Below are 14,021 nucleotides of genomic sequence, written 5' to 3'. Positions count from 1 at the left end.
TCTTTATTTATTAAGAACCCGCAATGAATAGCATTTGCTCTTTACTAAAGCAGGCATTTTGTATTTTAGGTCTTCCACTTCGATGAAAAAGATACCGATTCCAAAGCGGCATCTGGACAGTTTTGGGGGCTATGAATACAACATGGGTGCTAAGCGAGGCATAATCCTCCACACAGACAGATACCAGGTTTGTCTTTACTCCGCTTGTCCTTATTACATTTCAAACCATTGTACTAGCACTGTAAACAACTGGACAAGTTGCTTGAAACGTTTCCGACATTTGTATTTCTTCATATTTTCCCCATACAACTGTAATATGTAAGGGACAAATAGAATCTAGGTTACATATCTTTTCTTTTATCAGCATTGAGTATAGGACCGCCTTGCTACCTGCAATAAAGACTTTAGCGAGAAAAGATTCACTTTGATGTTTCAACTAATATAGCCCAATTCTTGCTTCTCTAGTAAACAACAAATACGAAGAAGTAGCTGCATGGGCTCTCTATTAGATTTGTTTTAATACAGGTATTCCTGTTCAATTAGAAAATTTTAACTTTAATACGTTTTTTGTTATTATCATCAGAACCATATATTGTTACCCAAAATTAAATATATTGATAATTTGCAAACCACTTTTGGCAAATATTGTTTTATTCTAAATATGTCCCAGAATTCCAACTCGAAATCAGGCCTCATGGATCAGGTAGTGTATCTATCTATATAATTTAAATGTGTATTGGAAAACTATCAATTTCTGCTTTGATATATACCATTATTCTGACCGCAGGTATGGCTTTTATACATGCTATATGTACGCCGCGTGACTTTATCGCTTCGAACTGTAGATTACGAGCGGTTGAGTATTTGTCTGTAATCGTCGCAAAATGAAAAGCTGTAATATTTCCAAGGGTAGAGATACATCTTGAACTTTTAAGTGTGCTGATTTGCGTTTGATCTTGTATTAACATCTTGCCCCTATATTTACACATCTATCTATGGATCTATGTGTGTTACACTCAATTAACAAGGATTGAAATGTTACTACATACTATACTTACTGTATATATATATGATCTGATTGCAGTACTTGTACCCCTTTTCGGTATGTAACACTGTTCGCAGATTTATCCAATAGTGGTTATCTAATCGAATGGTATTTCCTAGGTAGACTTGTCCATTTCATGGAATTAGCTATGTGCGGTAGCTAACACTGCATGGAGAAGGAGGTGTATTGGTGCTAGTAGACATGAGAGGCTCCTCAAGTGGAGCAATCGTAGTGTGATTTTATTTTTGTTGCTGAATGAGGTTTGCTTTAAACAATCATATACAACTGTAAAACGGGAATATCCAGCATAACATTTCAAGTCTTTCATTGTTATCTGAAAACAAGTCTTCAAGAAATTTGATTTGAAAAAAAAATGTTCATATGTTTAATTGCACGTCTTTCCCGAATTACAGTAATTAATTCGCATTTCGAACTAGCATTCATATAAATTCATTAGTTAATACACATTATAATTCGTGATAATAATGAATGGACTAGCAGGTTTGAAACCATTCATGTAAAAGAATAACATTTCATGGTGACAAAATCAGCTTACATAGCTCATGGACTACGGAACTTGAACTAAACCATATAACCGACTTTTACTCGTTCGATGTTTCATAATAATGTAGATCAAAGATCATTGTCGTTTAAGTATTTGAGTAGCTAGTTATAACATCATGCTAGATTGATTTTAGAGAGTTTGTTTATGTTTTTTTTTTTTACCTTTGACATTTTATTGTTAGATTTAAATCGGAGTTGATAACATTTGTTAGGAATGTGATTCCGCACCATCTGTGATTATTTGTGGAAATTGAAAGAAGAAGAAAATATGTATCATAGCAATATTTCTATATTAAATTATGTATTTATCTGTATATATGTTAGTTAGACGGTCACTATGGCGATTTGTCACTTTGACCATGTCGGGCATGTCGGGCTGTTGACCACTGGAAACCTGTTTATTATAATGCTAGGCGATTTGGTGCCTCCGGTCGTGAGTTTAAGACCTAGACAGGGCACGAGTTGTTAAATGGACTTCCTATGTTACTTGTGTTTCTATGTCTTTGTTTCAATAAAAATACCCACAACGTATCCTATACACCCTATACACTAGTGTATGAGATATATACTTACTGTCGTTATTGAACTGTAAAATGTATGTTATGTATGTAGTTGTTATGAATGGACATGTCATATTCCCGACTTTCTATGTAACAGGAAAAATCTCGGGTTTGAAATTTATTTCTAAAGAAAGCTCGTTTTAGATTTCTATTATATTCCAGATAATTAATCAGTTTTACAAGTAATGAGTATAAATACAATAAAAAACAAGGTTTTATCAGATTTTTCAGAAAAATTATTACAGACCTTAGTGTTGATTAATTTGGCTTAACTAAGATCCAGCTCTAAATAAAACAAGAATTACATGTATGTGATAGACTGCAGATTGGAAATATAGAGAGCAGCATATTTGATCTTATTTTTGCCTGATTAAATTCCAAAATGCTGATTTGAAAAAAATTGAAAAATCTAAATATTTTAATAAATATTTATCTTTTTGCAGTGGGATTCGCCTAAAGTGTTCGAAGGGTAAGTCTGTCAAAAGTCATATACTTTTCTCTATAAATGTTCGAAGGGAAAGTCTGACACAAGTCATATACTTTTCTCTATATTATTCAAATGGTTTTAATATTTAGACGAGTGATTCCGTCTTAAAAAATATTTTACACATACAATTGATAAGTGCAAATGTTATGAAAAAAGTACAAATTGTGTACTGTTCAACATGAAACATTTCCCAGCGTTACAAGTTATTCTAATTCGTTGACAACACCTTTCACGGTTCAAATAAAATTAGTTCGTTGCTATGATATTTCGCTGTAATAAATTCCCGTAGTGCTTACTAAACTCATTCGTTAATTAAGATAACGCGGTACAAACTAAACTAGTTCGTTGACATAAATTTACCCTGTTGCATGGTACTTTTAAACTTAGCTGAGTTGTTCATCATTTTGCTACACAAATATTTGCAGTTCCTCTCTCTATATAAAAAACGAACGGAAAATACACAGGGTAACTTTAGTATTTATTGTTTGAGCATATTAAGCATAAAAAAGGTTTTAACATTGTTTTTTATACATTCTAGCTTAAGCCAAAGGGAGAGATTACGGGCAGAGCTAGAATATATGGAAAGGCTGAGATATGTGAAACGCCGACGGGAGGTGCTGCCCCACAGGGCACAGATTGACCTTCTGATGGGAGGCAAGAAGGTGGACTTCGTAGAAAGGTATATGGAAGAGATATTTCTTACAATAGGTCTTTTAACACCCTAAATGACGCCAATTATAACAAACAGTTTGAACATCTTCCAACTAATGACATAAACTAATTGAAACAAAAGTATGCCAGAGCATCAACATAGAAGGCAAATCGAAAGTCAATACAAATGACCAACAACACGGACTGAGGAGACACCGAAACAAACGAAAAGCTACCATGAAATAATTAAAAATCGGAGGTGAGCCAATCACCTATGAAAGAATAGATGAACAGGTAATCAGATATCGGTCAATCCTAAGGGAAACTATTTAGACAGGGGGAAAATGTAGATGACTATACAGACAGTTGGACATATTCGTTAGACTTATAAGGACGACGTGAAATGTTCCTGACGAAACACTCAATTAGCGTATTTAAAGGGTAAACGTAAAGATGTTAAGGAATAGCACAAATTATACATTCGAATCACAAATATATAGCTACTGTTACATAGCAATGTAATCAGACATCTGTTAAGCATAGTTAAGTTAGGATTCAGGCACTTAGATAACGCGTTTCATCAGTATTTCAATTGCCGCTAAGGTGTTTCAGCAAATATCAACAAAAGCATATAAATATATCTTAATGCTTTAATCTATTTCAGGTTCGATATTCAAAAGGAAATCCAGAAGTTAAAATCACTTATAATGCCTCAAAACGCCAGGGATTTGTTCCATGGACGAGGGATACCTCTGCCGACGTAAGTTACCCCACGGTTATACAAACCCTTATACATATTTCACACCATGCGATAATCTTCTGACACGTTTGATCGGTATATCGATGTACAAGCGATCGGATATATTCCCTCTATCGGTAGACAAACTTACTTCGACATTTCACCATGTGAATATGTATTAATAAATTTCATATGTAAATATCAATATATACACTTAAACATGTAAATTCAAACAATTTCAAGTACATTGGTTCCAGACACATCTCGACATGCGATTGCCAATCATTATTAAGCATTTTGATTATTTTGTCTGACTGAAATGGACTTTAAACAGATGGAATATGTATACAAAATACATGGTTAATAGGATTATAACCGACCACTTTCTGTTTCCAGGGAACACTCCTCTGTGAAACCTCGGAGACCACCTTTAATAGACTATGATAGCGATGAGGACAGTAAGTGAAACCTGTATTGGTAAAAAATGTAAAACAATATCCAAGGGTCTGGGAACTATAAATGTGTTTCATGAAAATATGGTCAATGGTAGATAGCAATAACAAATATTGGATCCAGTTCAAAGCCTGGTTAGCTTTACAAGTAGTTTAAACATAAGTTTTCTTATTTTTATGTTGAAAATATGATATTTTACATATGTTACATTGTGGATTACGATTGTAAAATTTTGAAGAACAAAATGTCAATAAACTAATCAGGCTTTGAACAATTATAGATTTTAGTCAATCAACCAAAACTCCATAATCGGTGAGGATAAGTTTCGAGCATGATTCATTTAAATGTTCTTGACCAACATAATGCAATGCTTGATCCTAAAATATATGTGTAAATAATAAAATGTTCATGATTTCTATTTGTATTCCATTTTTATCATTAGCTTGGAATGAGTGAATCAAATGTTTTATTATTGAATGTTCACTCAAATCATTTGCTTGGTTACCCCATACCTATCTTTCAGTCACCCTCCAATGTCCTATAGACTTAGATACTGATCTATTATATCTTGTCTCGTCTCCTCGCTTGTTCTTATGTGTTACTGGTTATGGGTATCGTTATAGTAAAATACCATCAAAGGCACGAGTAGCAAACTGACACAATCATTCATCCGAACTACACAAACAATATTTCCTCTCATTTTAAATTTCACCCTTCATTCATGTGTGGAGATATAATTATCACGTACAAAACACATCTTGATTGCACTCGTGCAGAGTGTTTTCCATTTTCATAACACATATTTTTACTACACACGTGTTGCACATATGTGCCTTTTTATTTATCACACATGAATGAAAATACATATGACACATTGAAAAATATTTGTGTATGACATAAACGGTTTTATACATGTATAGCGTTACCAGTTTCATCAGCAACAGTCAAAAACAAAAACACATATACATATGTAATTGAAGTAATTAATATATGTGGTAGCGGTCCAGCTGCATATTAACGCTTGTATAGAACCATGTCTGTGTCTGTTGGCTACTTTTGCTAGTACATGTGCCTCTGGTCTTGGTTTATAATGCTCTCATCTCGTTTCCAGTAACCTCGTCTGCTCGAAGCACATTCCAACGTTCCAAGTATTCTCATGACCCCGATATGGGGGGATCAAAATCAAAATCACGGCGTAACTATGACGGTCATCTGCCGAGAATTAACACCAGAACCTCCATGTTAGGTACAGAGAATTAATACTTACGTGTGACGCATAACCTGTGTGCCGTGTATGGGTTCGAATATAGTACTCTCCTGACTTACTACCTGTGTGAATTAATATCTATGTTTGATTTGGCATTTTCTTACTCTAATACTACGACTGGATGAGTAAATAGGACTTACTGACTGCAATTATTCATAAGTTAAAACGTACCAGTTTGATAGTGCAAAAGTATGAAGTTGAATCATATATGATTATAACAAAACAGTGAGTCACAATGTACGAAAAGAGAAACACAGACTGACAAAGTGGAACAAATGTTTAAAATAGAATTCCATACCAGTGATGTTCCTCTATCTCATAATGTTCAAGTGGAAACAATACCAAGCGGATCAACACTTGCATACTATATACTGATGAAACTTTTTTTTGTGAATATAATGTATTGTAAAGTTGAATAATGACACATGATAGATATAGCTTTCATTTGTTGCATGTTTAGAGTAGCTGTACCATGTCTAATAGTTAGAATATTCCTTAACATGTTTGCCAATATAGGGCGGGTGCAATCCGAGTTCAACATATAAAACATTTGAGAGTAAGACATATTTTTATAAATTCATAAGATGGATGTAATTTTGCATTCCTGTCTTCACTTGCTTTTGCACGTCACAAATCCGTGTGCACTATAAATAGCGGTAACCTTAATTTGGCGTGTACAGTCTACGATCGATTTCGTATTGGTATAACGTGTATAGCTACCCGTTAATCGGCAATGGGCAGACCTGATCAGTGTAGATATAGCTGCGACGAAGTATAAAAATCAGTGCACGAAGTATGTTTAGTGTTAAATGCGTCATCCAGGAAGTGTAATATATTGCACATCGAATGGCTGAAGAAACTGAACATCTGCGAAACGCAAAACTACAAGCTTGGAAAGGTAGGGTTGCATGTTGTTAGAGTAGATTTAGCAGAGGTAGCGTTTGAAAACTGTTTTGTATTTAGACGACTTTCACATTAGTGGTTTACAATCGTTCTATGACCTGTTAAGTTCTTAACCTTCAGTATTAAATCCGATTTGTGGTTTTGTTTGACGCATGGTATGGTACCATTAATTCCGCATGCATTTTACTTCAAAGAACAACCAGCATGAAATCCTCTGAATGTTTAACGGTAATGTTCTTAATCCTTCCATAATCTTTTAAATTTGCGGTGAAGTCATGAGTTGGTATAATCTACAGTCCAGGCGTCTGAAGCAATGTTTGTTCATATGGTTTATGATTTATTGTAAGTAAATCGTGGTATTTGTTCTAATGTGTACTAAGAATTTCTTCAAAACGTTGTGCAATAATTTAATTTTACCTCAGACATTGGACAAATGATTTGCAAAATATGGAATGATTTATCATATTGTAGCATGGATGTTTATAAATTGTATGTGTATTTTAACGGTTCTGTGAAAATATGTATATGTTTATGGTGTTGAGAGATTGTTATGTATTTATTTTGTATATACATCAAAGTATTACGCACTAATTACCACTAAAACCGAACCCCTGCCAACTATGACACGCAAAACACATTCTGAGCTCATTCACGCACGATGCAACGTCTGCCAAATTAAAGCTCACTCACATACCAGCACAAATAATGTAAACACGCTTGACCTTGAACAATGATCTGACACAATTCCATCCAATTTTCTTTCATCAAACAGGATACGGCTCCTCGGCACCCATCATACTGGCCAGAGAAAGGCGCACAGTAGATCAAATAAAAGCTAGAATTAGCATACCTGCAGGTTTGATCATGTAGTCAATGACCCTATATTCTCTTCGTTTCTTTACATTTTTTTTCAAATTGTTTTTGACGAATAGTATTCATTGTTAACACCAAACATACAATTCTATTTTTTATCACATGTATACATTTGTCACTCCTTTACTTTTCTTCAGTGTGATTATAACAGAATATATGAATAAAATTAAAGAAAGGAAGAATAAAAGACAGAAAATAAGCTATAATGATTGTTTTCTTAGAAAAACTGAAAATGACATTCTTGTCACCCCGTTTTATTTATTTGAAACTATTAAAAAGAGTCATGCTGGTTAGCTTGAGCGCTATACTTAAACCGTGTTGTTGCTGGAGTGGCATACATAATACTATAACGACTGTTAATCCTGAGGCTGAGGGTGTAATATGTAATAATGTGTTTGGGGACGGCTTTTGTGTGTGAGGCATATATTATATTTCTAAAACTGAAAGTGAAGGTGTTTGATAGTGATGCACTTTTTGTAATTGTTGAAAATTCGCTGTGTTCAATTTGGTTTGAAATGGTATGACGTTGAAAGTGTTCGGATGTTGTTACACCTTTGCTTTCGGTATTTGCGCGGCAGTTATTAACAGGGAATGCTTTACTGCCGATTTTATTGTGTCGGCCATTCTTATTTCCCCTCTGTTGCAACGATGCTGAAGTGATGTGTGAGTTTTATTTTTTAATTATTATTATTTCAAAATGTCTATCATTTTGTTAAATCAACGATGTTTTAATATTTTTCTCGTCTTTTAAAATAATTGCAATTAGTGTCACTTTAAAAAATCTCTATTTCAATAAGTTTTGAGGAAAGAAAACGTAACATTAATTGATGACGTAATACATGCGACTCAGGAAGTGAATCAAATATGCTGTTGTAGACGACGCTACTTTAGTAGCTCTACTTTCTTCTGTTTAGTGTTTTGTTATTGTTATTTACACTCTTTTATAACTGTAAATAGAAGACAACAATTTTCATGTTATTGATCAACTAAAGTAATACAACTTCATGGCTTCCAATATAGACGATACGCCTAGAGGGAAGAAAGCGTTATCAGTTAGGGTCCATCAAATGCTGGGAGAGTCAGACAGGTTCTCAGAAGACGGGCCTTGGACACCACTCTTACGACAAGGTATCGCTTGGTCTCGTTATTATTACCCTCCGTAGTGAGCGATTTTATTTTCTATGTCAGTGATTATTATCCTATCCTCTGTGAGCGAAATACATAACCATTTCTCAAAGACAGTTTGATAATACGTTATCATAAATGCTTATTTATATGACGTCAGATTTGAGAGGTCATTATTCAACGTCATTACATTATAACGTCATCGCACATGTTTGGGACGTGACATGTTGTTGTCGTCTATTCATTGTAACAGTTCGGTGTTACGTCATAAGTGGTTGTACAAACAAGTGTACTTCAATCGATATATTCATGCGTTATCGATGTCAGAACAATTTAGTGTCATTCCAATTAACAGAATGTGTAATAAGTGACTTCTTGTATGTTTGTATACATGATACAAGATGACTGACTTTTATACTGGCTGGAATTTACTACAGCATCTTTCTGGTGTGATGAACGTCATTATACAAGTGATATCACTCATGTGTGATTTCATTAAAAACGTTTCATGCATTTCACTTCTGCATTTGATCTCAATGCAATTAGTCACATTGTTGTTAATTTCTTTTATTTTTGTTATCATTTACAACATTAGAGTGCTATACTATAATCTTATGCAGGTTAATTGTGATCGCTAAATTATTATCTGTTTTACGTTAAATGACACATTGTTTCGTGACTTTTTCATGATGTAACATGCATTCAGATAATCGAATATGTTTGTTGTACTATAACAGAAATATTCGAATGGTCTAGATGTTCCTACCTCTCTACTGTTTACTGGTAACATAAATATTGAGGCATGATGGTGTACAGCAGCTATTCTAAATCTACAACATTTACGTGTAGAAATAATTATATTTCCTCTTTGTATTGTCCTCTATGAATGCAAATTCATCTTCAGGAAAAAATAAAAACGTTAATAAAGATATTTTTTTCCATATTGTATATCACAAAAGATTGCACGTAGAAACAAAGTAAGAATATTTGCTTAAGTTAACAACCATTTATATATGTCCAAATCCGCTTACATTAAATAAAATCTGATCCATTTGTAAACGTAATCCCAGCAAGATAATTTATTTTCATTGAATGCCATTTGAATAACATGAATCATTTCGGTTCTTTTCCGTTCCGTTTAAAGTTTAACATTTTTATCCTTAATAAAAATCAATTTCATTTTTATTCAATCATTAGATACATTTGATTTCTTTGAGTATTAATTGATATTTATCGTTGTTGTTTCTCCCAAAGCGTATACAAGTATATACAAAAACGAAATAAATATCTGTATATATACATGGAGTATTACACGCGGGTTTAGTTTTGATTGGTCAATGAACCACTCCATACATTCTTGTTATTTTGTGTTATATCTGTTTCATTGTTACTTTTATATGTGAACCTCTTTGTACGGTGCTAATGTTAAAACATCAAAAGAATGATGCAACAATGTTTACTTTCATCGTTTTACTATGTACAGAATCTACTTTTTTTGGTAAGATAATTGTGATAAAATGTGTTTGTTTGGGTAAATGTAGTGTTGCTGTAATTTGGACTGACATCCGTATATACTCGACTGAAAGCATGTAGTTCTGTAACAAAATAGACGATTGGTCTCTTACAGGGAGTGCATGAGATTGTCTTTAAAACGAGGCTGTATATGGCCATTACTAAGGCAGCTTTTCTTTCATTAGATTTCAGATCCAGGGGTAGCATAAATTATACTTAAACGTTCGTGATGGTATTTTGATCAATTGTGTAACAACATGGCAATATAGATGTTCCATCTTTTATAATTATCAATTAAGTAGATGCCTTTGTTAGCTGCAGATGGAATGATAATACATCTGTCCCGTTTTACCAATTGAATTCACAGTCATATACATGGTATGTGATTAATACCTAGAATCTTCTCAAATGTAACCTTCTTTAATTCAATCACATATCTTGTGTTTCAAAATGTTTTTTGCTGCTTTAAAAAAAATAAGTTTGACGTTAATAAAACAATTATTAGCATTTCAACAGTGCAGTTTTCAAGCCGTTGCTATTACCTCTTTGGCTGTTCCTAGCTTTTAGCTACATCTTTTGCAAACCGTATGGACTCCAGTCCAAATTAATACGCAATACTAACTTTACCTGTAAGCACATGTACGTTCTTCATGCATACTGTCGTTTTACACAGAAAACCTAACACAATTGATTCGGTGCTTTATAGAGTAGAAAATTTAGACATAGATAAAATAGAATTCACGCTCATATCTGAGTGGTTGATTTATGAATATTGTATGCGGTAAAGGCGGTTATAGTGTAGTAATTAAATATACATTTTGGCTTGTAGTTTCCATTTTGGAAATAGAAATTAGTAAATGCGATTCAGTCATATTTTGACTGGTGATGCTTATGGTATGTGTGAAGAATAATAACACAACAAATGTTTGGCTTATGTGATTTTTATATAAATGACATTTTGTATTTGTTTTTGTTTTGTGCGTCTATTGTCAGCAAATAAACCCGAATAAAATATGTGTATTAAGTTTGCTTTATATCTCTTATTTGAAATGTAGTGCATGTGATTTGAATATATTATAACAGAAATATTTATTTCTAAAGTTATTCATTACATTGTGTTGAAATATTTAAAAAAAAAAAAAATATGTTAACAGTATTTTAAAATTAAACCGTTGAAGATTGTATGCCCGTATTTCCAATGTTATTTATACCAGTAAGCCATAATTGCTAATTTAACAATGCAAACAAGTCGTGTAAACGAAGAAGAGGATTAGCAGAAAGAAAAAGCACGTGGTGAGGAGGGACTAATGGTAATGAAATAGTTTTGAGGAATCAGAATGCATGTAAGTATACTGTGTACGGACGGTTAAATAAAATGTATGATTAATATGTGTATGTGTGTATCATATCGTGTGTGTGTGTTCAGTTATGAGATCACAGTGTGTAATGGGTTGTTATACACAGTCACCATCACGACAAAATCAGCAACAATTAGCCGCATTACGTGTGTAATAACCGACGCTTGCTGCTAGTGTATTAACAAAGAATCCCTAACATCAGCGAGTAGTTGTCCATTGTTCCCTTAACTTGCATGTATATGCACCTGGCAATTTGCATTGTTCAATTCTTTTCCCCGTCTTTCATTGTATATCTCTTCTGCTATCAAGCTTAATGATTTTGCAAAAACCCATCAGACACGGTAGCGTGTGTGTTTTAGCACAAACAACTACAAATCAATCTATATTATCACAATGGGCTTGATATCGGAAGTACTGAACCTATCCATCATATCTACCCTCCTAACATGTTTGAATATCGCTTCACTGACATACTCATTCCGACTCTTGCGCTATTTCGTTATTTTGATACAGATGTTTACGCCTATGACGATGTATATCATATACTAAATGACATATCTAAATATAGGTACTCAGCCTGCTTACCTGCGTCGTTCCCGAACCAATGTCTCCAAGTTTGAAAATGCCATGCCAAGAAGTTACACGTCAGTGCACGGCCGTCCGGATAGAGATCTGAAGTAAGTCACTCTCTCAAATACATTCAAATGAAGGACTATCAATTGAAAGTAGGTTCTGATTGCCTGTATACGATGGTCTTTTTACCTTGTAGAGTGACTCCAAAAGCAGAAAATGTCAGACGAGTCGACATACCTTCAGCGGGTGCAGTACCTAGAATACCCCAGTCGCGGGGACGATCTGGAACTAATCCGGACCCTGGAACTATAGAAATTCCGGAAACGACAGAAAATATGTAAGTTATCAAATGGGAAAAAAAGTCACATAGTATAAACAGATGAATGCCGATGTGGTTTGATTGTATTATGTAACTTTGGCAATCGGTGAGATGTTAAGTACTTATACAGAATAATCTAAATATGCATTGCCGTGACCTTTCGCAACACAGTGAAACCTGCTTTAACCTACCACAACAACGCCTGCTGCATAAATTTATTTATTGAACAAATCAGATTGACACAAAAATTAAAGAATTGAACAAATTTCAAATTATGACTTTGATAGGATTCCGGATTATATAAGATTTTAATATGGAATATAAACTCCATGTAAAAACAATCCAAACGTGAATTGTTGACTAGAATACACGTCAGCATAATCTTATCATGAATAAAAGTATAATGATTCTGTTTTATTAACATTAACATGAGTCGACAATTGAATTTTGCGAAGTCTTTCTATGCGACTCTCCATGAGAGAATACTGTCATGCTAAAATGTCAATTTTTTGGGCGTTTCCCTTTCACAGAGAGCATGACGACCCTGCCTCTATGGAGGCATACGAGGACTTGACTGACCGTCAGAAGATGATGGCCAGCAGGACCTCCAAAACTGCCAGTCCTGTTAAACCGCCCGCCACTCCAAATCCTTTACGGGTAAGAGACCATAGGGTAAAAAAGTGTTTTACTGGTAAATTATTCAAACACTTATTTCAAATGTGTGTATTTCTAGAACAAAATAAGAAAGTTTAAACAAATATTTAGCATAGCATTTGCAAAATGTATTATTTCACTTTAAACGTGAGACTAAAATTGATACGTAAATATTTGTTACAATTCAACACCATAAAGCAATACAACTAAAACGCATTGTCGGAAGACAATGTCATGCTAATAGAGGTGACTAAAATGTATTTAAAGTATAGATATGCATTAAATTTGTTATGACGAGACAACTGGCTATTGTATTATTCCAATACAAAACAGGGAAGTGAATTACCACAGATGATTCCAGAAACGGAACGTAGCGAACTGCATGCAACATTTAAGAAATTAGATACAGATTCCGACGGGTACGTATAACTCTATGCTATTGCCAAAATGAATTTGTTTTCAAGTTTTATTTGCGTTACTTGTGTCTGAATGATTACACATATTCAGGAAAATGTAAATTAGCTTATGATGAAGCGAAACGATGTTCTGGAAGTGTTATATGTTAGAAAAGCTGTCCAACATGAATTAACGATCCCGAGTATAATATTTTAAAGTTGCATAAGATATCAAAATATTCTTCTCAATAATACAACATTTCATATTTTACGTAATTCAGAATGACAAGCTGTAAGAAAAATGAGAATGACTTTTTTATGTAAATCAGAATACGTTATCATGTTAATGAAATTGTATATTTAAAGTAAGTTATTCAGGATAAATATGTGTTAAAAAAGGGATAATATTACCTCAAAATCAGGACTCATAATCGATAAATAAAACGTAGGGACTACGGAGTAACCAAAACAACACGTTCTAAAACTCAACAAAAACATCACGTCCTAACACTCAACAAAAACAACACGTCCTAACACTCAACA

At 33.7% G+C, this 14,021-nt stretch overlaps 1 protein-coding gene across 8 annotated transcripts; it reads left to right on the top strand.

Annotated features, from left to right (window-relative positions):
- The first annotated feature begins 70 nt into the window (after nucleotides 1-70).
- On the top strand, nucleotides 71-13,527 carry LOC110444957. Of its 8 annotated transcripts, none has more exons than XM_021489311.1 (14): nucleotides 71-187; nucleotides 1,085-1,102; nucleotides 2,613-2,638; nucleotides 3,195-3,335; nucleotides 3,972-4,067; nucleotides 4,443-4,504; nucleotides 5,611-5,745; nucleotides 7,442-7,525; nucleotides 8,563-8,670; nucleotides 10,151-10,165; nucleotides 12,106-12,214; nucleotides 12,307-12,447; nucleotides 12,960-13,086; nucleotides 13,417-13,527. In XM_021489311.1, exons 1-14 carry the CDS (start codon nucleotides 83-85, stop codon nucleotides 13,510-13,512), a joined length of 1,263 nt encoding a protein of 420 aa, XP_021344986.1. In that variant the 5' UTR covers nucleotides 71-82; the 3' UTR covers nucleotides 13,513-13,527. The 8 variants fall into 8 exon arrangements, with proteins under 8 accessions (XP_021344986.1, XP_021344983.1, XP_021344989.1 ...); XM_021489308.1 differs by lacking the exon at nucleotides 1,085-1,102 and adding an exon at nucleotides 671-703; XM_021489314.1 differs by lacking the exons at nucleotides 1,085-1,102; nucleotides 5,611-5,745 and adding an exon at nucleotides 671-703.
- Nucleotides 13,528-14,021: the final 494 nt, after the last annotated feature.

Source organism: Mizuhopecten yessoensis, unplaced genomic scaffold, assembly GCF_002113885.1.
Source record: "Mizuhopecten yessoensis strain PY_sf001 unplaced genomic scaffold, ASM211388v2 hete_36194030, whole genome shotgun sequence".
Lineage (NCBI taxonomy): Eukaryota > Metazoa > Mollusca > Bivalvia > Pectinida > Pectinidae > Mizuhopecten > Mizuhopecten yessoensis.
This window is presented reverse-complemented; position numbering and strand designations above follow the sequence as displayed.